This window comes from Miniopterus schreibersii (genome assembly GCF_964146895.1).
Source record: "Miniopterus schreibersii genome assembly, chromosome: 2".
Classification (NCBI taxonomy): domain Eukaryota; kingdom Metazoa; phylum Chordata; class Mammalia; order Chiroptera; family Miniopteridae; genus Miniopterus; species Miniopterus schreibersii.
This window is the reverse complement of record NC_138102.1, coordinates 19,969,063-19,997,004: the sequence shown is the minus strand read 5'-3', so window position 1 is coordinate 19,997,004 and position 27,942 is coordinate 19,969,063. Positions and strand designations below refer to the sequence as shown.

The 27,942-nt window shown below is 44.1% G+C and overlaps 1 protein-coding gene across 2 annotated transcripts; it reads left to right on the top strand.

Annotated features, from left to right (window-relative positions):
- The first annotated feature begins 463 nt into the window (after positions 1 to 463).
- On the top strand, positions 464 to 27,942 carry RAB11FIP1 (RAB11 family interacting protein 1). 2 transcript variants are annotated; one of them, XM_081129684.1, is made up of 6 exons: positions 464 to 912; positions 14,792 to 15,231; positions 16,255 to 17,038; positions 17,791 to 19,665; positions 20,427 to 20,535; positions 24,824 to 27,942. In XM_081129684.1, exons 1-6 carry the CDS (start codon positions 536 to 538, stop codon positions 25,040 to 25,042), a joined length of 3,804 nt encoding a protein of 1,267 aa, XP_080985810.1. In that variant the 5' UTR covers positions 464 to 535; the 3' UTR covers positions 25,043 to 27,942. The 2 variants fall into 2 exon arrangements, with proteins under 2 accessions (XP_080985810.1, XP_080985811.1); XM_081129685.1 differs by lacking the exon at positions 17,791 to 19,665.

Sequence of the window (27,942 nt, the reverse complement as noted above, 5' to 3'; positions counted from 1 at the left end):
CGGGGTCGCGTCATTGCCACTCTCATCGCTACCGCAGGTTGAGAACTCACCACGTGCCAGGCTACTTATTTTTCACGGCAATTCTAGATAGTTATCTCGTTTTACCGATGGAGAAACTGAGACCAGAACGTGTTAAGTAACCCGTGCCAGGTTCCACACACGCCCGCGCGCACCGCCGGCGTGGAAACGAGGTCTGACTCCCGCGTCGGCGCTTCCGCCAGTTCCGGTTGGGCGGGGCGACCTTCGTCGGCGGAGGATTCCATCCCGCACCTACCTACCGGCGCTCGGCCCGAATTCTCCAGACCCCGCCCCTGCCCCCGTCGCGCCAGCCGGGCCGCGGCGCTGAGGGGCCCCGAGCGGTCCCGCGCGAGCCTGAGGGGCGGGCGGCGCGGGCGGGGCGGGGCCGTCCCGGAGAGGCGGGCCCTGGGGGCGTGGCCGGAAGCCTTAAAGAGGCCGGGGAGGCGGGGCGGGCCAGAGAGGCCGCGGGTCGCGGCGATCTTCTCAGTGCTTGCGAGAGGCTCTCGGCGCCGTCACCATGTCTCTGGCGGCTTCGGCCGGCAGGGGCCCGGGGGCCGTGTGGTCCCCAACCCATGTGCAGGTGACGGTGCTGCAGGCGCGGGGCCTGCGGGCTAAGGGCCCCGGGGGCACCAGCGACGCGTACGCCGTGATCCAGGTGGGCAAGGAGAAGTACGCCACCTCGGTGTCGGAGCGCAGCCAGGGCGCGCCGGTGTGGCGGGAGGAGGCCACCTTCGAGCTGCCGCCGCTGCTGTCCGCCGGGGCCGCGCCCGAGGCCGCCGCCACCCTGCAGCTCACCGTGCTGCACCGCGCGCTGCTCGGCCTCGACAAGTTCCTGGGCCGCGTCGAGGTGGACCTGCGGGAGCTGCATCGGGACCAGGGCCGCAGGAAGACCCAGTGAGTGCGGGCCGGGGGCGAGGGCCCGGGCCAGCGGCTCGGGCAGTGCGGGGCGGCCTGGGCGGTGAGATCCTTTTAGAGAGATCGCGCAGTCCGGGCGCTGCTGTATCTCAAGGGGGCGGACAGAGAGAGACCTTTCAAGAGGGACCCCTGGGCCAGTGATAGTACCCTCACCGACCTTCAGCTGCTTCGGCCGTCCCGCCCCAGCTCGCCGAGTGTGTGGGCTCTGAAAGAGGGAGGGTACGTGGGGCGATTTTGAACCTGCAGGACGTCGCTCAGCGTCTGAAACTTAGTAAGCGCTTGATGAATTTTTGATGAATTGAAATTACATGTGGCCCGAGGAATTCCCGTTGTCAGTGTGGGTAGTACGTATATTTGATATACGCACTAATTATGTGGAAAGCCTCCTGGGTGTTTTACTGTTCTGGGCACTGAGCTGAGAATGGCCGGGCCACGGATCCGAGGGGATTAACTGGAGGAATGAGACCCGCTGACACGCCCTGGCTCTAGAGGCTCACCCAGGGACGCAGCCGGGCGTTACAGGGAGGGGTGGGCGGAGGTGGGGGCCTGCAGTGGGGAGTGCGGGTCGCCTGGCGACGGCCATCTCCCACCCCCACCTCCCCACGCCTAAGGGGTTCCTCAAGAGAATTTGCCCCTCCCTTTCCCCCTCTCCTCCCCAAAGAATGCTGGAACGGTTTGTTCTTAACCTTCAGAAGGAAAAATATTAACCCTGTTTGCCTGAGCCCCAAATTAGTAAGGATTTCCCAGTGATGGCTGGAGCCAGGGTCTGCCCTTGGCCCAGCTCAGCTGGGAGGGAGGCATTGTTTTTCTTTGGAGTTTGTCAAGCTCTCTCTGGCCCTACTCCCAGCAGATGGCTGCTCACCTCTAGCTCCCAGTCAGGAGTTATGTTGTTAGTGTTATCTCACTCCTGCCGGGAAAGATGGGCAAAACTCAATTCACTCCAAGATGTTACCCAGTTATTTGTTCTCCTTCGCAGGTGTTTGGAATGGAACATTTGATTGTGCTCATCTAGTTATACGGGAAGCGATAGCCTCGTTTTGCTTAATTGGCTACTTCCTGGACCTTAACTTAAATATGCAAGCCAGTCATGTTACCACCTAGCCCCTGCAGTTTATGAAGCACACTGATTCACATTTTGTGTTTTAGATATAAACGGTATTTTAACTTTCCCTTGTGAAGGAGACAGGAAAAGCCAGAGGGTTTGAAATTTCCAGACTCCTTTTTCTGTAGGGTGGGTCCAATTTCACCATGCGTGCTTTCAAATACAATACCTGATTCGCTTATCTGGCCAAAGATGAATAGGCATTTCTGAACTCAAATCAGATAAAAACAGAGAGCCTTAAGGTGAGGATGGAAGGGAAATCTTCATGGCATCAGTTTACAAGCCATAAGGTGAGCAGTGCCTTTTGCTAAGGAGGGGCTGAAACTATGCTCATTTTTCATTTGATGAAATGACATTTGGGGCCTTGGGTTGGCTTCCTTTCCAGCTTCAACTGGGCACCGTTGGCAGTCCTTTGTTTGGTCCCAACCCAAGATGTGTGGATATTATCATCTGCCTCTGCCATCTGTTTCTTATGGGAACACCTTATTACCCTGAAAGAGAGAGTGCATCTCCCTGCCAGAGATGGGGACTCCAGATTCCTGGGTCTGTTTGCCCACTCTGGTCCTGACTCATTGTTGGGCTTCAGGCTGCTTGGTCTCTCTACACCCAAGTTTCCCTATTTATGGATGGAGCTTGTTGCCTGACTTAATTAATGTTTGTAAGATGTTTATGGGTTCCTGGATTAATGGAGCCTGTGTATAGATTCAAAAAGTTCTGTTACTGCTTTGTGAGGAGTGGAAACCTCCTTAAGCTCCCGATTTCAGGAAGTGTTTAGGTTTTGTATCTTCATTTTTCTCATCCCCTCCAATGTAATCCTAAACCCAGATTGGTTACTCCTCTCTATTATATGAGCCGATTACCACTTAGAGTATCAGATTGTAGGAAAGTGGTGCTTAGTTGATGGTTTTTTATTTTTATTTTTTATAACTGCAAAGGACGGCTTCTTTTTTTTGCTCCTCTAGCAGTAGGTGAAAGGACAGGCTTTCCATCTGTCACTTTCTGGGACTTTCTAAGGTGCTGGGGGAACCCAGTTAAACAAACTCTGTCTGATGCCAGGGGACATCACTTGGGCCCTCAAGATTGTTGAGATTTGGAGAATGAGAGATACACTGAGAGGCAGAATCGTAACAGAAACTCGTTGGGCTAGGAAGTCATTTGAACTAGTCATTAATGATTTGACTCCACCTTAGACATTAAAAACCAGAAACAAAACAGAAGCTCAAATCTTGGCCTGTTGGTTTTTGTGTGTGTGTGTTCATCTCCAGCAGAGAAGATTGCTGCTGTAGAGTATGACTTTTGTCATGGGTCTAGAAGCTGAAACTCAAGGCATAAGAACTAACTGTGCTAATATTTCCATTTGTTCTTTTGATAAGTCCCCATCTGTCATATCTTTGGAGTCAAGAGAATATGCTTTTTATAATGACTCAGACTTTTTGGACCTTGACTTTAGTATGAGGACGCACATCTTTAAAACACCCAACAGAGGCTGACATGTAGGATAGGATACATTTACTAGCCCCTTTACTTAAGAAGAAATAGAATTGAATTGGTTTTGCACTTATACCAACCTGTTAAAGACCTGGGGTCTCAGTTGGGCCTCAGTTAAATGGGAGTCAGTTAAGTCTCATCGTTATAAAACAGACATGAATCTGAGAGGCAGAATCAGGTGGCTAACATGTAGTGTTCTCTGTTCAGCTCTCTAGTCTTGGGATTCTAGATTGATTAAAAAAACACTTTAGGATGATAAGAGCAACAAAATTTGGGGAAATTATCTGTTGAAGATAGATTAAAATAAATATTCATTCAAGCTGGTGACTAGAAGGCCATTGTGTAATTAAATATCATGAAACTTAATACTGGAATAGTCTTTCAGATATGAAGAGAGAGTGTGAGTGATGGAGAGTCATTTTCCTATATCTCTTTAAGATTTAAGAGGGAATTTGGTTGTGCGTGAAAGGATTTGGGTGTTAGTAAAGGTTAACTGTTTTGAAGAGCTGTAAGTGTAGAAGGATGCTGTAATAAGTTGCCAAAGGAAATTTGAGTTATTAAAAAGAAATAAGGGCTAGAGAGTTGTTTTTCTGAAAGACAGGGATATAGGAAAATGACTTAGAAGACCATAGAGATGTGTGATTCACAAATTACAAATAGTGTTTGTGCTTATACCTTTAGGTTTCCTAAGCACATGCATAAGTTTTTCAGAACAGATTGGAAAATTTGAGCAGTGTTGTTTTTTCTTCTTGGGATTCCCCTTAAAGATAATATTGGGCTTTACTGGAAACCCTCTTCCCTCTCACCTAATCACAGTCCCCTCCCACTCCAGTGTGCAGACTGATAATAGCTCAAAGCCCAAGACAGGTCCTTGTTACCTCTGGGATAAACCCTAACCAGCTATGGCAATGGAGTGAAATGACTAAGAAGGGGGAAGCTACCTCAAAGTTATTGTTCTGCTGCTATTAAAGATGTTCCTTTGTGTTTTTCATGGTATTATTTGATTACAATTTTTTTGTAAGGCGTTCAGTTAGCATGGGGAAAGTCCTAACTGCTTTTTCCCCCCCCTCGTCTTTAAAGTTTATCCATACTTTTCATAACTATTTTTAATACCTACTGTGTGCCAGGTGCTGGGGATACAATGTAAACAGCAGTGACCAAAACAGACATAATCCCTGCTTTCAGGAAGCTCAGAGCCTTGTGGAGGGATATAGACATTAAACAAATGAACACATAAATAAATAATCATGTATTGTGATAAGTACTGGGGAGGAAGAGAACAAGGCATCATAAGAGAAAAGAGCAGCAAAGACGTGACTTAAAGAAGATTGCAGATGGCCTCACTGAGGCAGAGACTTGAAGAATAAGGAGAAATTTTTCTAGTGAAAAGTAGAGGAAGGAGGCCTGATTGCGGTGGGCAGCCTGTGCAAAGGCCCTGAGGCAAAGGCCCTGGGAGCCTAGAGATATTGTGTAGATTGAGGCTGAAGAGGAAGGCAGGGCTTTATTTAAGAACAGTGAGGCCCTAGCCAGTTTGGTTCAATAGTTACAGTGTTGGCACACAGATTGAAGGGTCTCGGGTTCAATTCTGGCCAAGGGCACGTACCTTGGTTGCAGGCTCGATCCCCAGAGCTGGTTGCACACTGGTCAGGGTGAGTGCAGGAGGCAACCAATTGATGTATCTTTCTCACATCGATGTCCGTCCTCCCCCACTTTCTCTGAAAATCAATGGAAAAAATATCCTCAGGTGAGGATTAAAAAAAAAAAGAACTGGGAAGCCGTTGAGTATTAAAAGCATAGAGGTGGTGTAATCCACTTTATCAAAAATCACTGTGGCTGCTGGGTGGAGAATGGATTTGAAGCATGCCCAACGTGGAATCAGACAAACAAAATGGGAGGCCACTGCAGTAATCCAGGTGACCACTGGTAGTGGCTTGGACTAGGGTGATGGCCGTGGAGATGGACGGAGGTGGGTGGATTTCAGAAATATTTCGGAGGCTCAGTTGGCTTGGCTTGTGCTGGATTGGGTGGGGGTGAGTGAGAGGAAACGATAAGAATGAACAAATAAAATACGGAGAGCTTGCTGCTGAAAATGAACCAGGAAGTGGTGGCTGCTTTTTCCCCCCAACAGTCACTGTGATAGGGTGACATCACCATTACAAAGACAATTTTGGGCAGTGACACCTGTGAGTTGAGTAGGCTGCTGTAGTGCATTAGTAGGAAACACCATTGAAACCAAGGTGTGTGTGTCTCTTCAAGTATTTACAGTTTTAATACAGGTCAAGTCTTTGTTTTGTAATAGCGTAGCTGATGTAGCCTTACTGGTGTGTTCCAACACAGCTGATGAAGTCACTGCTTCTAAGAAAATAGGACTAAGAAAAGGAAAAATAATGTGTAACATTAGAAAAAAATAAACCCATAAATGGAAAATAAAACTCTGGAGGGAAGCAAGTCAAGCATTTAAATGTTTTTCACATTAGGGAAAGTAAGTATATAAGAGTCCTGTGCCTTTTTCCTTTTGCTTAAACTTCCTTTTGGTTACAAAGACTTCTATTGTATTTCTATAACTACCATGAGTGGGAAGGTTTTTTTATAAATAGTGTCTGTCATTTTAATTGTATTGTTAACTAAAAAATGTTATAATTACATTAAACGCAATACATGTGGTAATTAAAATGTCATCAGCTCAAAACATGTATTTGCTGATATCACTCTTCCTCCCCTTTAACAGTAATCTTAGGTATCTATTAAAATACTTCAGTTTTCATTGCCATTTGTCCTAGAAAACTGTGCTTCTCACCCTATACTTTTGGAGGGACATTAGCTCTGGGTTAGCCTCAGAAGGATTAGGAAGCCCTAGCCTACATGGAGAGAGTGAGAGGGGGTCATTTTAGGCCTTATCTTCACCTCAAAGCAGTCCCCTGGGTGGCCTTTGGTTCTGGATCTGGTGTAGATCTCTAAATTCTCAGACCCTTGAATTCCAACAAAGTTAACAGCAGACCCTTGTATTGGCCTCTGAAGGTGAGCCTGCTGCCAGGATTGTTTGTCTTGGAAAAAACTTGGCAAGTGTGTTCTACTCTCCTTAAGGAGGTGTCCTGGGTCCCATCTTATGCCCCAGCTGGCTCAAGAAGACACCAAGCCTGACTTATACCTGCTGCTCCCTTGGCCAGGGATCATTTTGGTCTTGTATTTGTTGTGTGACCCAACACAGGGCTCATAGTGTCTGAGACTGAGTGTGTGTGCGCGCGCATGTATGTGTGCTTGCAGTCCCATAGGCATGGACAGGTGGTCGTTTGCCTGTGTGGACATGGAGAACTGTTTAACATTTAGTCCAGTGGATTAAAGAGTAGGGGTGTCCAAAGTATAAGGTCAAAGCTCTGCCCTTTCAGTTCCCCAGTTTGGGGTATGGCTTGCTTGTCCATGCCCTTTCTGAACATTGGAGAAGCAGGTTTGCCTCTGCAGTTTGGTGGCTAATGATGCTTTTGGCAAAGGAGCGGCTTTTAGTCACTAATGAGACAAGAAATTCCTTCCCTGCAGGGAGAAGTCTGTAGATAATCTGTTAGAAAAAAACCAGGGCTTTAGTCTCCAGGGTGTCCCTGAGGGACACATTTAGGAATGTGCTGTGGAGAAAGAAAAGGCAGTGGTAATTAAGTGTCTTTTTCTGAATGCTGGCTTCTGAATGGAGTAGAGGGAAGGCATTTATAAGAAATCCCAGAAAAATTTCTAGAGGTGTGGCTGCTTTTTGCACACTTCACTTTTAACATAAGTACTCTTTTATTAAAACGGACATGGCTAACCTAGGTAGAACAATTAAGGCTTCCAGCAAGTCTGGTCTGAAAAGGCCTCTTGTGATCATAAAGAATGGGTGTCCTGTGTGCTGGGTCCTGGGATGTTTCTTCAAGGGTGTCGCCTCCTACAGCGCCAGTCCTGTGGGGTTTTCCTTTTACATCAACGGAACTTTTCATTTTTACTAATCATTAAAATGCTCTTGGTGTGGGTTTTTTCTTTCCTCTCCTCCTTGGGACTTACCTTGATTATAAGATAAACAGATAACTTGAGTATAAGATAAATCATACTCTGCTTCCTTGCCAGGAAGTCTCATAGAAAGGAGTGAGTCTGTTAGTGGGCTGAGCATAGGCCGAATGGTTTTTGATGTCTGTCATGCTGAAGTTTGTTTGTTTTGTCCTGGTCAAAAGATGGTGAACCAAACATTGCATTTTCTTTTCCCATCCTTAAAGTCTCTTTGCATGGGTGATAAAGGACACCGCCGTTGCCATGAGATTGTTCTTCGGCAGACCAAATAGAATACATCAGTGGCTTTTATATGTGGGCTAGAGGCAAGATACCTGATCTGATGGTAGAATATTAACATTTGTAGCTCTTTGAGATATGATCAAGTTAAAAAATGGGTCAGTAAATGATTGCAGGGGTGGACTTACATGGTTAAAAGTGTGTTAATTTTTCTAGTTCTCAGAATCTTGAAATACTGGTGCTTGCCGTTCCCTTTAGTCTTTATCTACAAGGAGTTTAGTATTGCTTTCAACTTAGAAAACATGTCTTAAACCTTATCCTTCAGTCCATTATTCCATCTTGGCATATCTCTGAAATAGTTTGGAAGCCCTCTGTTTCGTGTGTCTCCTACCTACGCAGAAACCCGGGGGAGGGGGCATTAATTAAACCTCTCAGTAAGTTACAGAAAATACACACCGATCGTGCTTTTTAATTTTTATTTATTTTTACTTATTTATTTTAATCCTCACCTGAGGATATTTTTCCCATTGCTTTTCAGAGAGAGTGGAAGGGAGGGAGAGAGAGAGAGAAACATCAATGTGAGACACATCGATTGGTTGCCACTTGCACATGCCCCAACAGGGGCTGGGGATTGAGCCTGCGACCCAGGCATGTGCCCTTGGCTGGAACTGAACCTGGGACCCTTCAGTCCATGGGCCGGCTCTCTAACCACTGAGCCAAACCAGCCAGGGCTGATCATGCTATTTTAAAAATTCCTATACACTTTTTAATTTTGGAAATTGTGTAGCACAAACTAAATTTTGTAATTGAGTCTTTTCCTATCCCCTTCAAATGCAAGTCATTGTTATTTGTATTTGATGGGTGTTTGGATGCCTAGTCAATCAGAACTGTATCTTAAATTCCATTTTGAGGACCATCTGAATGGCTAAACTATGGTATAGATGCACTTCACAGGATGTTATACAGTCATTAGAAACTTTCGGTGTGGAGACTGTAAGACAATAATATATAACATACTACAAATAAAATTGCTTCTGTACTTTGGTTACAACTAAGTAATAATTATAGCTAACACTTGTTGAGTGCTTATTAATACCAGGCACTGTTCTAAGCACTTTACATATATGAAGCCAATTAATCTTCATAGCATCCTTATGAGGTAGGTGCTTTTAACCCTGTTTCAGAGGAGAAGCCCGAGCCACAGAGTGCTTATGTAACTTGCCTGAAGTCTCTTAACTAGTGATTGTTAAAATGTACAGAAAAAGGACTTCAAGAAAATACATTAAAAGGTAATGGTTGGCCCTATGTGGCTCAGTTAGTTGGGTGTCATCCCGTGCCCCAAAAGGTTGCCAGTTCAGTTCCCGGTCAGGGCACATGCCCTGGTTGTGGGCTCAGTCCAGGGGGCATGCAGGAGGCAGCTGAAATATTCTCACATTGATGTTTCTACCTTTCTCTCCCTTTCCTTTCCTCTCTCTCTAAAAATCAATAAAACATCTTTTTTTTAAGGTAATGGTTGGATTAGCATGAGAGTGAGTCAATGTTTTAAAAAATTAATTTTTTTTTCTATAACTCATGTTGATTACTTTCTAACAGAAATTCTATAGAACAAATAATATATAAAGGATCAAAAGCATTTTTGACCTGCTTTTTCTCCTTAACCATGTCACTTACCAACTTTTAGGGTTGAGTTTGGTGGCTACAGATAGCTTTTGGTGCCACTAGAATGACTAAAATTAGGGTAAAAAGGATCCATTTGTTGCTGTCATGATTTACCAGGAGTCCTTGCAAGCAGTTGATAGTGGGCAGATGGGGAGGTCCACCTGGGGAGGTGGGATTGGCTGATTAGTAATTCTGTAATCAGAGTTAGGTAATGATGACCAGCCACCTTGGTCAATAACAAAACTGGTTAAACTACTTAGGTTCTGCAAGGTACACACCACCAATGTTTTATAGGTCATAAACATTTCTGTTCCTGTTTGCTCTGCATTGCTTCTTGGCTACTAAGAGAAGAGTCTGGACATTTTACCCTTTACTCTTTTTCAGAACCCTTGTAGATCTTCTCAGCTGCTAACCCTACATGATTTTCAGCCTTATTTTTATTCCCTGGGGAAGACAATTAAGGAACTGCTTTTTAAAGTTTCTTCATCTAAGAAAGCCCGAGTGTGTCCCCTGTCTGAAAATACCAGGTCAGGTGCTGTTCTGTCCTTCCTGCTTCTTTCCTGACCTGGGGCCATAATCCCCTGTGTCACAATGCTGGGTCACGATGCTTGATTATGGTGGAGATGAGTCACGCTACAAGTCACGGCTGAGATTTTGCAGAGGAAGGGAAACAGGCAGTCTACCACTGACCCTTGAGTCCAAACTGGACCCATACACAAGGCTCCTTTGAAATTAAACGAACACTGTAAAATGTTGAAGTAACTCCTAGAGCTGTGGTTTTCCTTTGACTTGCCTTTCTGGGTCTGATCCAAGGATACAGTGTTCATTCATTTTCAGGATCCCTACGTAGATGGTTCTTATAGCCCCTTGGGGTGTAAATGAGCTGAGAACCGTATTTGTGTGTGAGAGTCGTCATTCATGATGAAAGTATAGCTTCTGTTTATGTCGAATTATTTTCTTGTGTTTCAAAGTTAGAAAGAAAAGGCAGCAGTTGTGCCAATGTCACCAACACTTTGTGACGATGTTTGTAAGCTCACTCTCTGTCCCCTATCCATATCCCCCACCCCCAGAGGGTAAGCTTTTTAGGGCAGAACCTGGCCTCTTTGTTTTGCATGTTAGTGCCTGGCATGTAAACAAGTATTTGAACCGAATCTTTGAAGCCATCATTTCTCTGTATGTTTCTGCCTCAGGAATGTTCTGAAGGAAAAACATGCTTGTTTCATCTGCAGAAAGATTATTTTTGAGACACACCAGTCAGTACTTTACAAGTGTAATCCTCAATGTCTGCACTTCTCATTTCCCAAGAGCTGGAGCCACATTGCCCTCGCTCTGCCACATTCCGATGGCGGGGCCCCTGGGATCCGCTTTCCATGTGTTTGAGAAACTGTATGTTCTGAGGCAAATCAACCCTGAGAATTGGCCATGGGTGGATGGTTTTAGCAGTTCTCAAAATGACTGTTTCAAAGCCTAGGAGATTTGACAATGCAGATCTAGGCAGTAGCTCCCCAGTCCGGCCACTGTGTGTGTGAGGGTAGCATCCTGCCTGTTTTCCTTCCTGTACCTAGTTCATTCTTTTTTACATTCCCTACTGCTCTTAATAAGGCATCTTTTTGAAAGTATAGAAGACTTAAATGAATTCTTCTTTTTTTAGCTGTTGCCTTATCTTGTGTTTGAGCAAAAAAACCCAAAACCCTAACCACCCTAACAGGAAGGTAGCCTGTTTGGATGCTACACATTTTTGCTTGTATATACCCAAGACTACCACTTGACTGAGGATCATGGAGAGGTTGGAAGACTGAAGTTTTCGTTCTATTACATTTTAAAAAAATATGTTTTTCTTGATTTTAGAGAGAAAGAGAGAAAAAAATCTATCGGCTGCCTCCTGCACACCCCCTACTGGGGAGCGAGCACACAACCTGGGCATTCCTGATCAGGAATGGAACAGGTGACCTCAGCGTGCATGGGACACTCTCACCAACTGAGCCACACCGGCCAGGGCTGTATACCATTTTGTATGATTTGAATTTTTACTCTATGTCTGTTACTTAAAAATATAGTTTACCCCCTCTGGCGTAGCTCAGCGGTTGAGCACCGACCTATGATCCAGGAGATCACTTTTCGATTCCCAGTCAGAGCACGTGCCCGCAGGCTCAATCCCCAGCTGGGAGCGTGCAGGAGGCAGCTGATCATCATTGATGTTTCTTTCTCTCTTTCTCCCTCTCCCTTCCTCTCTCTGAAATCAATAAAGATATGTTTAAAAATAAAATAAAATAATAGTTTATATAACTTTATTATCACTTCCTGTGTATTCAGAGATCCTTTTAAATTTTGAACTGGGTATTGATTATAAGTAAAAATCATTATTTGCTTATATAAGGGATCATTTGATTTTTTTTTTTTTTATAGGTTGCAGGGTTTTTCTAGAAATGGGCTTAAAAATAAACTTGCTACCTTGGGATTATGGTGTTCTTTCTGTTCTCTGCCCTTTGGACTAGGAAAATGAGCCCAGCCCTGATTTCTGAGATAATGCAAGCTTTTTGGGCCTACGTGAAAGGGTAATGCTGAACACGCCCACGCTGGCATCACATGCTATGTGGACACGCTTTATTATTTATGAACTACTTCCGCAAGGTGCTGGAATTAATTGAACTTAACAGCAAATGAACAGAAAGACTTAAAAATTAAATTGATGTTTAAAGATTAAAACCCAGTTACATGGTCTGGTTGGGGATTCCTTGGGGTGATTTATGGATCGTGGCTTTCACAGTTATAAATTATGCTTGTGTCAAATGTTCCTTGGATAATATTAATAGTAGAAGAAACAATTCCTGTCTCACTTTTTAGCTTTAGTAAACCCAGCACCATTTAAAAAAAATTCTGAACATTTGCATGGGATGCTTACCTGCCTATTATTCAGTCTGGCTTTGACCTTCTTAAATAGCCCAGTAGCTAGCTGTTCAGGGCTACCTGGTGTTTGGTTTGTTTGTGAAAATAAGCAGACAAGACCAGTTGGTGAAGTGTCTTTTCACACCTCCTAGTGGTGTTGTGAGTTTCCAAAACAAATCCCACTTTAGTGTCTGGGGATTGAACCTGTACACCAGGTGATAATAGGCCCTCATGGAGGATTCTAGAGTTGGTTGGAGCTTTTCTCAACATAAACAGACTTTGGCACTGATATTTTTGGAAAGGCAGGCCTGGTCCCAAGAACTGTCAAGCGTGTATTCTTTGAAAGTCTGTTTTGTCTTCACATGCCCTGCGTGGAGAGGGGCAGCTCTCTGCTTATAGCTGCTTTGGTCCTCTGAGCCCTCTCCTTCAGCTTTCAGCAATGTCCCCTTTTCAAGGTGCCTACAGTTGGTATTTACAAAAGCTAACCACCCTTCATCACCAAGGCCACCATTTAGCACATGACTGTCAGAAGAGAAAAATACAAATAATCCTCTCAACATCTAAGTGACAAATATGCAAACTGTTCCCAGGTCCTGGAAAGTGTATTGGAAAGACACCAGGCTGGCAGAGGCTAGGCTGTCTCTCAGGACCTTGCATCTCCCCTCCCTCTCCAGCTGTGGGTTGTGGTTTTAAAAACTACAAAAGATTTCTCCTCAAGGTCCAGAATCATAGCTAACATCATTTTCTCAGGCCTTGGCTGTGTTTTGATAATGCAGGTTAAATTCTTTATGACTTCGTATACTGGATTTTATGAAATCTTATGATTTATGATGGATGGCAAGCTATGGTGGGTTTCCCCCCTTTCTACTTTTATCTTATGATGTTTAAATTAGAAGCTCAGACTTTCCTCAAAAAGAGTTGAAATTTGAGCCCTCCTTTCTGTGTGTTGCAAATGGTGGCCCATGGAAGGTAAGTTAGGAGAGAGGGCCAAGCAGGAATCTTGGTGTAAGGGACAAATGGGAGTTCTGAAGTGCAGAGCCAATTCAGAACTCAGTTGTGCCCCTCAACAGTCGTAAGGCCTTGTACCAATGACCTCACTTGCGAGCCTCAATCTCTTTATCTGTAAAGTGGGTAAAATGTCCCATTTTGGAGATAAAGAAATGTCCTTCTTGTGAGACTTCAATGAGGATGCAGTGTGTGCAGTGCCGGGTACACTAGAGGTGCCATTTAAGTGTTAGGTTTCTACTTCCCTCTGCTTCCTTCCTTTAAGTACTGGGTGAGCTACAATAGTGAGGGCCATGATCTGCCCTGTGAGCAAGATGGGCTGAAGGTGAAAGAGGAAACTGTGGTTGTTTGGGCAAAACCATCATTTCCTTAAAGCCCCATGACCCTCAGCTCTTAAATAGGTCACTAAAAAGACGGTCAGAATGTGGATTCTCAGCCTATGAGGGTGACGCTGGGCTGGCTGTCAGGAGGCCATGTACTTGGAGCTACGTGTTCTGTAGTGGTCATGCCGCTCACATTCTCACAGTTCACCAGCTGGAAATGCCAAGCAGAGACCTCCTTCTTCTGAAGTTTGTCTTTCAGTGGAGTGGAACTGATAAATCATTTGCCATATCTTGAAGTAGTTTGCAAATGACCAAGAGAAATACTTGAGTAATGTTTGAAATTCTCCCTTTTTTCTGATTATTAAGCTAGGAAAGAATGCCTCCTTTCAATTTTTCTTTAAAAAAAAATTGTGGTAAACAATTATATTTACATAACAAAATTTATCAGTTTAATCATTGTTAGGTGTACAGTTCTGATATTAAGCACATTCACATTGTTGTGCAACCATTACCACCATTCATCTCCAAACCTTTATTATTTTCCTCAACCGAAACTATGTCCCCATTAAGCACTAAGTCCCCATTCACTCCTTCCCCCAACTCTTGGTGACCACCGTTCTCCTTTCTGTCGCCATGAATTTCACTATTCTAGGTGCCTCATATAAGTGGACTCTATATATTTTTACTCTGGCTTATATTTTCCATTACTCCCTGTCAGGGACTGTTTTACAAACTCTTGCTTTTCTCTGAGATTTACTTGTAAATTTGCATTCTGCCTTCTGAACTATGCATGTCTGATCTTTGCATTTTTTCCCTATTGAAGGAAAATACCAGTCATAGGAAATGATTTGGTGGAATATTTATTTATTTTTAAACATAGCACTTTATTGAGTCAAGATTTTAGGTGATGCTACACTGAGTACAGAATCAGATCCTATCTTTGTCTAGTGGGTGGCTTCTCAAAAATAAAACTACAAGTTCTGCTTTTATCCCCCACCCCACCCTTTACTCCCCAAAGAAGAGAGCAGAAGAATGTGCTTGTGTAAGAGGCTGGTAACAGCAGAGAGGAGAGGCCAGTCAGTGGGGATCGTGAATGTCGTTTTGGGCTCTTCAGTTCAAAGGTAACCTCTCAGCCTCCTCCTCGTAGGTGGTACGCCTTGAAATCCAAGCCAGGAAAGAAGGGGAAAGAGCGAGGAGAAATTGAAGTTGACATCCAGTTCATGAGAAACAACATGACAGCTAGCATGTTTGACCTTTCCGTGAAAGACAAGTCTCGCAACCCATTTGGGAAGCTGAAGGACAAGATCAGGGGGAAGAATAAGGACAGCGCCTCAGACACCGCGTCAGCAATCGTCCCCAGCACCTTACCCTCCGTTGACAGTGAGGATGAGTCGCCCTCAAAAGACAAGAAAAAGAAGTCAAAGATTAAGACCTTGTTTTCTAAGTCTAATTTGCATAAAACACCACTTTCCCAGTCCATGTCTGTCCTGCCTACTTCAAAGTCAGACAAAGTGCTGCTTCGTCCGGGAGACTTTCAGTCCCGGTGGGAGGATGATGACGAGGATGAGTCCTCCTCTGCCTCAGACGGTGAGTTCCCTTCTCCTTCTTACTTGGCCTTTCTCCCTCAGCTCCATTTACTTTGAGAGAAAAACAAACAGATCTTAAGAAAAAGATTTTAATTCAGCTTCTCAGGTACTAAAATGATGGTGGTGATGGTGATTGATGATGATGATGGTGGTGATGGTGATGACGGTGGTGGTGATGATGGTGGTGATATGGTGATGCTGATTGGTGATGATGGTGGTTGGTGATGGTGGTGGTGATGGTGATTGGTGGTGATGTGGTGGTGGTGGTGATGGTGATTGGTAATAGTGATATAGTGGTGATGGTGCTTGGTGGTGGTGGTGATTGGTGGTGGTGGTGGTGGTAGTGATGGTGGTGATGGATTATCTTGGTTAGGAAGCCTTCTCTATTTCTTAGCCCTCTGGTTTCTAAGAATGTATAAATTCCTTTTTCTAAAATGTCTGGTTCTGTAACTGATGTACATTAGTACAAACTTCTGGGACTAACAAAATGAGTGCATCCAGGTTTTTCTTTTTTTTTTTTTTTTAATTAAAGGTAAAACCCTGGAACATTAATGATATAATGATATTTCATTAATTCATCAGGTATTTTTTGAATTCCTATTATTGTAGTAAACCTCATGGAATACATCCATAATGAAAACTGAGGAATTCAGTTCCCTTAACTCTGAATTAACTGTGTATTTTGAACTGCAATTTCAATGATCAAATCTCTACTGTTGGCCAGATCCTGCTACTCTACCAAGAGTGCTGCCCTTTTCATTGGTTAAATGCAGGGTTTCTCAACCTTAGCACTGCTCATGGTTTGGGCCAGATAATTCTTTGTTGTGGGGGCTGTCTCATGCATTGTATGATCTTTGGAAGCATCCCTGGCCTCTGCCTGCTAGATGCCAGTAGCATACCCCTACCCAGTTGTAACAACCAAAAAATGTTTTCAGACACGGAAAAATTCCACCCCACTCCGCCCCAGTTGTGGGTCACTCGTTTAACTTCTTATCCCCTTTTTTCTTTGTTTTTCTTCCCACAGTCATGTCTCACAAGAGAACAGTAAGTGCAGATCCTAAGCAACTGAACCAGATCAACTTCAGCCTTCCCAAGAAGGAAGGGCTCTCTTTTCTCGGCGGCCTTCGGTCCAAGAATGACTCCCTTTCCCGCTCTAACGTCTGTATCAATGGGAATCATGTTTATGTGGAGCAGCCAGAAGGCAAGAATGAGACCAAGGACACCTCTTCTTCTTCCCCATCCCCCCAGGGCTTCAGGAAGAAGCATTTGTTCTCATCTACAGAAAACTTGGCTCCTCGCTCTTGGAAGGAACCTGGGGAAGGGGGTGCAGTGTCTTCTGACAAGTGGCTCTCTGAGTCTTCCACGAAGAACTCTCCGAAATCCATGACCCTGCCGCCCTCCTGGCCACCCGTCAGCGGGGACGTTAGGGAAAACACGGCACCAGTGAAATTGGAGGCTGTGAAAGAATCCAAAGAGAGCAAGAAGCACGAGAACAGGAAGTCCTCTTTGCTTTCTCTGGTGACAGGGAAGAAGGACGTGGCTAAGGGCAGTGAAGGGGAAAGCCCTGCTACCACCCCAGGGAAAGAGAAGGAGGGCGCGCTGAGGGAGGACGGGCCAGGGCCTGTTGAAGGCCTTGCGAAGAGATCTGAGAAGGATACTGTGGCCGTTGTCTCTGGACAGGGAAAATCCCTGAACCCCTTTGAAGATGTGAAGATCACAGAACCGGAAGCTGACCCAGAGCCCAAGTCTGAACAGACACCACCCGTTACCTCTGCCAGGGCGCCCCAGACCAAAGCCGTGAAACCTCGGTGAGTCTTGTCCCTTCTTGTGCCATAATCAGAGGCTGGGGAAACGCCATGGGTGTAGCTGGTTCTGAGTGCTGCACGTTGGGAATGCCAGGTCTTGGCTGTGGTATGTGCAGGACCTGTGTTGAAGTTTGTCACACATCTCCCTGTGAGGCTGATGTTATCTTTTCCTCCTTGCACGTTGGCACTGGTTCACTGTCTCGAGAGACCCTTGGTCCACTCTTGAGTGTGCCTGTGACAGTTCTCTGTGTGTTTACTCTGCATCTTGTTGCAAGAGCCTGAGTGAGCCTGGGTGTTTCTCACATTCGCTTGCAGCGTTTCTGTGGTCTGGGATGGGAGAAGCTAGTTTTTGAGATTCTGCTTACTTTGATCTCACACAGACATTCACAGGCTCACACAGACACACATAGACTGTTGGCTCTTCAAAATGTGTGTGTGTTGCCTGTGGCTCATCTTTTGCAGCTTTGAACTTTTTGGTTGCTTTCTGTGTATCACCAAAAGAAACTGTGGGCTGTCGCTTTACCTGGGTCTTTCTGTTTCTGCTGCAAAGCCCTTTGGGTGGCAGATGTGCTCGGTGATAAATAGTGTCTATTTTGTATATTGAGTATTGTTGTGTTCCTTTTTTAATTTCTTAAGGTACTGCCCTAACTATAACAGTTCGTTCTCCCCTTTGAACGACTTTAGTTTTACATGTTTGTCACCTCTCATGCAGCATTTGCAACTGACCTGCAGGTCTTATCTTGTCCTTTTTGCAGACTGGAAGTGTCTCCAGAGGTTCAGCCCACAGCCAGGCTTTCTCCTTCCCCTGACTCTCCTCCCTTCTTTCCTGCTCTCCCTTCCAGATCTGCTCAGACACCTGTCCTTTCTCAGTCGGGGCATGAGTCAGACACACAGCCCACAGAATCTCCTGTCTGCTCCACTCTCTCACCTCCCCTAGCAGCTCCCATTTCCACATCCACTCCTATTGAGAGCTGGCCTTCCACCGACCAGGGGCAGGCTGGCCCCGAAGAACCATCTCTGCTCCTGAATGCAGGGTTACAAAAGGAGAGCTTAACACAAGTTCCAAATGCTGGTTCTTGTGCCTTGGGATCACTTTCCAAACAGCCACATGCTGCAGTGTGGAAAGGAGCAGGAGAGGCTCCGGTGGGGAAGACCAGTGAGATGGATACAGAGAAGGATACCAGTGGTGACGACTCAGAAAAATCTCCCCTGAAGCAGCCTGAAATGGGACAGCAAGAAGAACTTCTGAGGTTTCCCCCCCAAAAACAAGACTATACCTCTTCATCTGAAGGGGCTCAAGAAGTAACATTGTCTCTTTCAGTGAGAAGTAGCCGCATGGAAAGCCCGGTTGGGAAGCCTCCAATGGGGGTAAACACAGACTTGGAGAGTCAGTCTGGGTCTTTTGAGGAGAACAAAGTTGGGGATGGCCGAATGACTTCTGCAGTCAAACAAGAAGTACCCCCTCTTCAAATGGGAGAACTGGTCCCCCCACTTGACTCCGTGATGGGGAGACATGAAGAGATGGGTCTGAATGGCAGTGAGGGCCGAAAGAAAATCAAGAAGCACGTGTCATTTTCTGAGCAGCTCTGTATGGAAGAGGAAGTGGAGAAGTCCCCTGGATTCATCGAAGAGAACAAAAGTGATCCCCAGGAGCTGAGGCATGGAGGGGCTGCCGCTGGCAGTGTGTGTCACAGAGAGCCCGCTGAGTCTCCCCATGCGGGAGACTCTGAGAGGAAAGTTGTGATTGAACCCAGGCCTCTGAATTCCAGTGTGCCAGCTGCCGTGGCTGATCACCTGCTCCTCCCATCTCATGAGGAGAGTGTCTCAGAAGTCCCAGTGAGTGAAGCAAGCTCGGGGAAAGGCATTCCACTCCTTAGGACGGAGGGAGACGATACACTTATGTCTCAAAATCAGAGCAAGGCCAGTGATCATGAAGGTCTATTGTCTGATCCCCTGGGTGACCTTCAGTCTGCCTCAGATGTTAAATCTCCAGTCACAGCTGATCGGGACTTAACCCTTCCTTCCATTCCTGAAGTTGCGTCAGATGATGAAAGAGTAGACGAGCTGGAAGATGACAGAGGGGCAGCAAAGGTGGCAACTCTGGAAGTAGGAGCTTCTTCCTTGAGCATGTTACCTGCCCATCCTGAGAAGGCGCCCAGTGGCGAGGCAGGTGGAATGGCAGTGCCTGCAGACAGCCTACATGACCTCAGGTCGAAAGTGCCAGAAGCATCTGTTAGGGCTTCTTCAGAGCAGACTACAGCTTTAGGAATTCATAAACCATGCCTTAGCAAGAGCTTATACTTGGATACACAGCCGCCAGGCCCTGGTAATGACGAGAAGGAAAAACTGATGGGAAATGGGAGACTAAGTCAGCCTCCTGATGCGGCCCTGGATTCTCCTGTCTCCAGCCCATCCTTTTCCGAGCCCTCTCCTGCCACACACTCTTTCCCTAGCTATCCACACTCTGACACTCACTATGCCAGTACAGCAGAATCTCAAAAAAAAGCAACAGCAGAGGGCCTCCCTGATAAAGTGGAAAATTCTGGCAAGAGGAAGCCGCTTCTTCAGGCCTGGGTCTCACCCTCGGAGACACATCCAGTCTCAGCTGGAACTGGGTCAGCCAAGCACAGGTGAGAGTCGGGGAAGATTGTCTTCATAAACTTGAGCAATGTCCCCTTTGCTTTTTGCCCACAGAGGTTATTATGACTTTCTAAGTGCATAGATGTTCTGATTGTGCAAGCTACCTGTTTTGCTGGTAGGGTCTGTTTTATAAGGGTTATCTCTTGTGGGAGCAGCTCAAGATTCTCCTGTGTTTGTAGCAAGAATGTAGTAGTAGTCTTCAAAAATGGCTTAGGAATTGTTCTGCACAGTCAGATTTGCAGCTCTGAAATAGCAGCGATTTACTATCGTGAGTATCTTAATGGTCTCAGAAACCAGCTGAGGTTAAGTGGTAGAACCAAGCAGTGTTTTAAAGCTTCCTTTTTGCCTCGCCCAGTGTGAAGCTGGCATGTTTGCTCTGAACTCTTTCTTTACTGCCAAGGAACAGAAGGCTTTGCAAGGGCTCTCACAGTGGAGTCCTAGGCTGTAGTTGCCTCCAAAAATAAGAGATGGTCTTTAATGTTCTCCTGACATTGAGAACAAGGACATGGGGGCTGTGAGAATGTCAGGACACCTGGCTGTAAGGGTGCGCGTTGTTGGCTTGCATTTGGCTGCCTAGAGCTGACTGCTTTCATTTCCACAGGAACGTTAGCGTGTGTTAGACCGGAGATGTGAACAGCGTGTCACCACTCTCCGCCCTCGTCTCTCTGGCTGACTGCTATCTTTGAGATGGGCAGTTTCTCAGTTTTGCTGTAACAGAAGGTTCTAAGGATCCTTTCTCCCTTCTCTTTAGACCTCATCTTGTGAAACCAATGAACACGACAGCCACCAAGATTGCTAACTCCAGCTCGGGAACTGCCACTATCATCAGTGAGAACTTGATCAACGAAGCTATTATGAAGGTATGTCTTCTCCCAGAAGTGGGCATATTAGGGATCTGAAAAACCCCACCCATTTCTAGTCACCATTGGATACATCTTTTTGAGCAGCAGGAAATGTCAGAAGTAGCTTAACCATACATCTCCTGTTTTTGGATAATCTTTGGAAGCCTTTACATTTGCCACTGAATAATTACTTTTCCCTTATAGTTATTTGATTGTTATTGAATTTTTGCATCTCAAGTAGTATAATTGACATCAGCACTTCTCTCTAATGAGAAGAAAATGTCACCCACCATCTGGCCCATTCAAATGAGATATTTTCGTTTTCATGTATCCTTTCTAACCTTTTGGTAAGGATATAAAATTCTTGTGGTTGTAATCATTGCATAGATATACTTTTTTTGTAACTTTATTCTGAAATAATTTCAAATTTAAAAGAAGTTGCAAGAATAGTACAAAGAACTCCTGTGTACCTTTCATCCCAGTTCATCAATTGTTAACATTTTACTGGATTTGTTTTTTCATACCCCCTCTTTGTTCTCTCTTTGTATATTCATAATTTTTTCCCCCTGAACCATTTGAGAGTAAGTTGCTTATATTATGCCTCCCCTACCCCTAAATACTTAAGTGTGGAATTCCTAAGAATAAGAACATTTATCAAAATCAAGAAATTTAACATTGATGTGATACTCTTTTCTCATCTGTAGTCTATATTTCAATTTTACCAATTGTCACATTAATGCTCTTTTTAGGATAATTTTTCCCTCTAGTCCAGGATCCGATGCAGGATTACTCGTTATGCTCAGTTATCTCTCTAGTCTTCTTTATTCTGGAATAGCTCCTCGGCCTTTTTTGTCTTTCACAACATGGCCGTCTTTTAAGAGTGTAGATCAGTTGTTTGTAGAATTTGCCTCTGTTTGGATTTGTCTGGTGTTTCCTCATGGTTTGGCTGAGGTTATGCATTCTTGGCAGGAATTAACTATAGAAATAGCGTGTCGTTCTCAGTGCATTGTGTAAAGAGGCACATTCTGTCAGTTCATACCAGCAGTGGAAGTGTTAACTTTGATGATTTAGTTTAGGTGGTGTCCACCCAGGTTCTCCAGGGTAAACTTGCTATTTTTCCCTTTTAATTAATAAGGAATTTGTGGAGGATTAATTTCAGACCATGTAAATATCCTGTTTCTCAGCAACCTTTGAGTCATAGGCTTTAGTATCCATTGATGAGTAAGGTACTTGCAAATGATGATATTTCCAGCTCTGTACCTGTGTGGAAACACTCTACAGTTCTTTCTCACTTAGTAGTGTATCGTAGCCTTTTTTGCATGTTGCTACTTAATTATTCTTGAAATGGTTATACCAATATTCATTTAACCATTTCTCTATTGGATAATTAGGTTTCCTGTTTTTAAAAAATTAAATTTATTGAGATAACATTGGTTAATAACACTACATAAATTTTGGATGTACAACTGTATAATATATTTTCTGTTTTGCAAGATGAATAACACTATAGTAAACAATTTTGTGCATAGAACTTTTTCCCTTCCTTTAGGTTATTTCCTTAAGCTCAATTTCCAGAAAGAATACTGCTGGATTAGAGGGTTTCTTCCTTTTGGAAAGCTTAGGCAAACATTCAACAACAACAACACAAAAAACTCCCTGCAAAAATAAAATCAACCTCCCAGATGATCTCTGCTTGAGTGTCTTCATCCTGCCCTTCCTGGTTCTAAAATCAGGTGGCTGTGGAATCCTCGCCTTGCTGCAGATCTCTGGTCTTTGGCTCAGTATCACATGGACTGGAGGAGAATGTTGTACCGAGTGGTTGATATCCATTAGTGGGCAAGGATGTGTGTGTTTCAAATATGTGGAGAGGAATTTCCAAAATGACTACTGGGGAATGTAGTCAGTAAAAATAAAGTTTGTTTTTATAAAGGGCATTTATTCAGTCATAGATTTTACAGTCCCATGGGCTCCAGGACATCAAATAGTTTTTGTGTTTTTAAAATAAAACTTTTTGCTCACGACTCCTTCCCTCCTGCAAGCATTTTTAAAGTGCTGGGTGATGCCCAGCCGGGCGTGGCTCAGCAATTGAGCATTGACCTAGGGTCCAGATCACGGTTCGATTGCCGGTCAGGGCACATGCCCGGGTTGCGGCTCGATTCCCAGTCAGGGGCCTGCAGGAGACACCCGATCAATGACAACTCTCTTATCATTGATGTTTCTGTCTTCCTCTCTCCCTCTCCCTTCCTCTCTCTGAAATCAACAAAGATATATTTAAAAAAATAAAGTGCTGGGTGGTTATTTTCACCTCTGACTGCACTGTGCCTATGCCACCAGGAGCTGGGCCAAAGGCTTACTGAAAGCTGGAGCTCTGAGTTTCAGGTAAAGAGACTGAGTAGTAATGATGAATTGTGGCTGAAAACAAGTCAGCATCTTCTAGCCACCTTGCCTTCTCTCAAAATTACCAGCTGTAGCCAGAACTGTGTACCTACTATGTAGCCAGAACTGTGTACCTACTATGTTTTCGTCCTCGCCTTAAAAATGTACCATAACTTGAGCAGTTCAGCTTGGCGGCCTTCTGTGGTTGTGTAGAAGAGGCAGCACTTGTTTTCCTGGAGTTAACAATGTTTACCAGGAAATTGGGCAAAAGAACGGCATAAAAAGGGCATCGATGAAAACTAGTCATTTAGTGGCCTCCCATTCCCTCTTCCTTTTACTGTGGAATGCAGCTTGGCTCCAAAGAGAAATAACACCTAGCTTCTAGGAAGTGAGCAAGAAAGACAGACTCTTGGCTCCCATTTTATTTACTCTTCAAAGCTTGTTTAATCAGGGGCTTATCTTCTGGTGCTGACAGAGAGAATAACTTGCCTTAAATCAAAGGCAACTGCTGTTTGGTTTGCTCAGGATTTGTAAGCTCCACTGCTGCCCCTCTGCCTGCCTGCAACAGAGCTCTTGGTCCTGGACCATACCTAGTAAATACTCAGAGTAAATATGGAAACTTTCCTGGAGACTGCTGTTGGCTGGCCATATAATAGGTGCTTTGTACTAAGGCATAAACAATACTTATAAAAATAACTACTTTTTGGAATGTTGCAAAGTAAAAGAGAGGTTAGAGAAAGAAATTGCATAGCTGAAGTTTTGAAGGGCTAGCCGAATCATTACTATAATGGATTGGGGGGAAGGTATTTTTTTTAGGGCCTCCATCCTTTATAGATGATTTATGAGTAGGGGTGTATTATTTACTCAGGTGGCTTTGACACTTCCACTTAAAAATAATACAGCCAACTACATCCAGAAATCATCATCTGTCCTGTTTTATGGAATAAGTTGGACACAATGTGAATATACATCATTATTATTACAACTGTGCGGGGAAAAAAATCCAATGTAAAAATCCTAAGAGGGAATATGTGACAATGGGCACTGTTGTTTCTTGAGTTAATGGGTATTTTCTTTGCACCTCTCCCTCTTCATGGCTTACGCTCACCTTCTGTAATGCTGAATTGTTCTGTAATTTTTTAAGTCATCACATTCCTAGAATCTTCTAATGATTTCAAAGTCCTACATACTTTTCCCTTTGGAATACAGAATCTAAATTGAATAGCTTTTTGACAGTTTGTATGAAATACCTTAAGTATGTATGCCTCTTTAATTCTATGCACTTAAGGAAATATTTAGAGATACAACCAAAGACTTATGTTAATACGTTTTAATTAAAATGTTATTATATAATTGTGAAAATTGAAAACAACCTAAATACCCAGTGAGAGAGATGGTTTAAATATAATGGAATTTTAAGCATCCATTAAAAAAGCAATTCTTGCTAAAATTTAATGATAGAAAAGGCTCACAAAATAATAATTTAAAGAAGCTATGAGACTATATTCTGTATGATGTTAAAGTTGTAAAACACACCATAAAGAAACCGAGGAAAAATGAGAGAGAGACCCAAATGTTATGGGTCGAAGTTATAGGTAATAATTTTTCCTCACTTCTGAATTTGAGGTGTCCCATGATGAGCAAATATTCCTTTTATAACTAAAAGCAAATCCTGTTGCTTGGGCAGGAAATTAATTGTAATTCATCTCCACGGTCTAGATCAGATGTCACTCCACCTTTGAAGCTTATCCGGTCACCTGTGTAGCGTTGGTATCTTGTTTGTCCAGCTCCTAGAGCACATGGTACCTCTCTAAACCCCAACTTCCTGAGCCTCAGGTTATGTCATTGAGCCCTACTTTCATATTTCTTTTAGCTATTTAGACTTCTTCGCTGACTTTATCTCTTTTCCCCCCTTCTTTCCTCTCCAAAGAAATACAACCCCTCGGACCCTGCTTTTGCTTATGCACAGCTAACCCACGATGAGCTGATCCAGCTGATCCTCAAGCAGAAGGAAACAATAACCAAGAAGGAGTTCCAGGTTCGCGAGCTGGAGGACTACATTGACAACCTGCTGGTCAGGGTCATGGAGGAAACCCCCAACATCCTCCGAGTCCCGGCTCAGGTCGGCCGAAAGGCAGGGAAGATGTGAATGGCCAGCGCTGAGACTTTGTTGTGAGTTTGTTTCCACTTCCTCCTGAGGTCAAGGACTCCATATGCCTGATAACCAGCTTACGGCTCCAAGTCACCATCTATCTCCCCTGCATGTTATCTGGCAAGAGTCAATTCTACCAGTTGGAGCCAGGTTAATTATTACAATAAGTCTTTTACTGTACATTCCCAGGGTTTTATTTTTAAATGCCACTGTGCCTTATGTTGTAAATATTTTATGCCCTGACCAAAGACATGGTCATAAGATCTGATCCCGGCCCATGGTGCCAGGGGTATTAATGTATTTTAACATTGGGGTTTCCTTTCTTCTTTGAAATTGAGATCCTAAAATATGTATCCCCCAGTCATTAATGCTTGGGGCAAAATGAGAAGGTGCTGTGTTACATATATTTTCTTGGCTTTTGAGTAGCTCAGGTGTGGCTTTTTGGCTGCAGATGCTAAATTTTGATACCATGTCAACCTCCAGGGCTTCTTAGACTTGGCCTTGTTTTGACTGGAGTGGAGGAATTTAGGGAAAGCCTCGGAGTGTGCCTTTAAGATTTTTGAACAAGTTGCCTTTTCTAAACATCAGCTTCCACTACTCTCTAGCCTTAAGATGTGCTCTGTGTGGATCCACAGGACCCTTGAGAAGTAGAACAGGGGAATGGGAGAGTCACTTGGGGCTCAAGTAGGGGGAGTTGGTTGGAGTCCCTCCTCTCATGATAGCAGGGTTCCTGCTGGCTACTCTGTGTCTTGATAAGGGATTGGGTGACTCAGCCCTTACTAAAATGATTCCACCAGGTACAGAATGATTTTAGTTGGATTCCTGTGGCCTTCTCCCTTGTGCCTTGGCTCCTTGGTTTCCCTGGCAGCTCTTCCTGTCATTTCCCCCCTTATTATAAAATGGTGTAAAGAGCAAGAAGGTGATACTTATTTGGGGATTGCTGTATTTTAAAAACTAGATTAATACACATATTTTAAAAATTAGAACACTTGCCCTCTTCTTAATTAATAGTACCAGTTAAAATTCTTCAGGTAATCACATTGTTAGTAAACCTAATATTGGGATTAGATTGTTTCTGTATTACTCATTTTTTTCTCCTGGTTGTGACAGAATCTTACCAGATCTTGACCTTTCTCTTGGGGGAGGAATATCACCAGCCAATGGGGTGGGCAGGGGTGGCAATACTAGCAGGTATTAAATTTGGGATCTCTTCTTGGTATGTTTTTGTTATATTGAGGTTATGAGGCAAGATTGTTGGCAGCAGAATTCTTTTTCAGGATCACATTGGCTGCAACTTTAGTTATATCGGAGCACTTTAATCTGAAGGATGATACTGTAACTTGATTTATCTAATTAGTTTTTAACTACCTATAGCTATTTTATTTAATACTCTCCTACAGTACTGGGGACTACTGTAAACTTCTCAGATGACTTGTATTTTTGTAGTGCTAAGAAATTTATTTACATACCTACAAAGAGAACTGTATATTCACTTGAACTCTGAAAATGTATATGTATATATTTGTTCCGCAACATGTTTTTTACTTGATGTAAATGTGTTTTGACTGTGATAACCCAAGTGCACTGGGGGGCAGGTGTGCTCTGAATGGTTTCTCCTCTGAAGAGCTGGTGTGGAGACCTGCACTGTTCTGGGGAGGTTTGGTTTGGAGATTGCTGCTAAGACCTTGGGCATGTACCCCGGTCAGTGCTTGAGAGGGACGCTGGGTGGAGGAGTGAATTCCTGTGCTCTGAAATGCCACTTGGGAACTCTGGAGAATGAAGGACAATCTACTTCAAGGGTGTCTGGTTTCTACCACTGCTGGAAAAAAAATTCAATTGATAGCATTCCTGTACCTTTCAAAGTAGGCAGCCTGAAGAGTTAATGACTGTCCTTGAGGACTCTACTCTGGGACAAAATTTATCTAAGATAAAGCTTTAGCCCACCTGAGCCATTCGCAGGGCGTGGTGAGTGGATTGCTGGACTCCTATACCTGGCATATGTCTGAAGGCCTATGCCCATCTGTATAGGAACTGGGACTTGCTTCTAGCTGATGTGAATGCTCATCTAACTGATGGGCCCTGGGAAGAGGCTGTGCTCTGGAGCAGCGGGGCAGCTCTCCTTAGCCTTGCCTAGCTGCCTCCAGAAAGAACAGTAGGTACTTTAGGGAAGTGTCAGATTAAATATCAAACACCTTGCAGTGAATTTCAACTAGAGGTCAGATCCATGAAAAAAAAAAAGGTCAATCCTTTGCTTGGTTTCATATCATCTCATTCCTTGGACTTTGGCAGATGTCCCGCCCTTCTCTCTTATTCCTGTATGTTAACCTCATCAGGTGAGCAGAATGGAGAAGCAAGAAAGTCTACCCTTTGCCATGCGTAAGAGCTGTTGATCTTCCAGCTGTTGAGTGGAGAGGTGTGTGCATGTGTGCACGAACCAATGGGATACATGTGTGTCATTCCAGTGGGAGCTCAGAAGGGCATCGAGGGAGGAAGGTCCATGACACTCAGCCACATACTGTATTGAAGGCCAGAGGCAATTTAATATTAAATTATACAGGATATTTCCTTACTGGATCCCTTCTCCCAATGGACTCTTTTTTCTTTTTTAGAACTACTAATTAATGATCCCTCAAGGCTGAAAGATTAATTGCCTTAGATGGAGAACATAATCTCTTCTAGTATCCACACCAACCTCAACTCTGGTTTCTCAATATCTATTATGTGAGCTGCTAACCTAACCTCTTCCTCCCTCCAACTCTTGAAGGATCCCCCAGTGTTTTTGGCTTATAGAGTTATTTCCTGCTTTGTTACTTGGGGAGTTTTGAATTTCTCTGATTTTGTTTTTAAGAAGTAACCTAAAATTTCCAACAACACTAAATAAAATGGTACTACCTTTC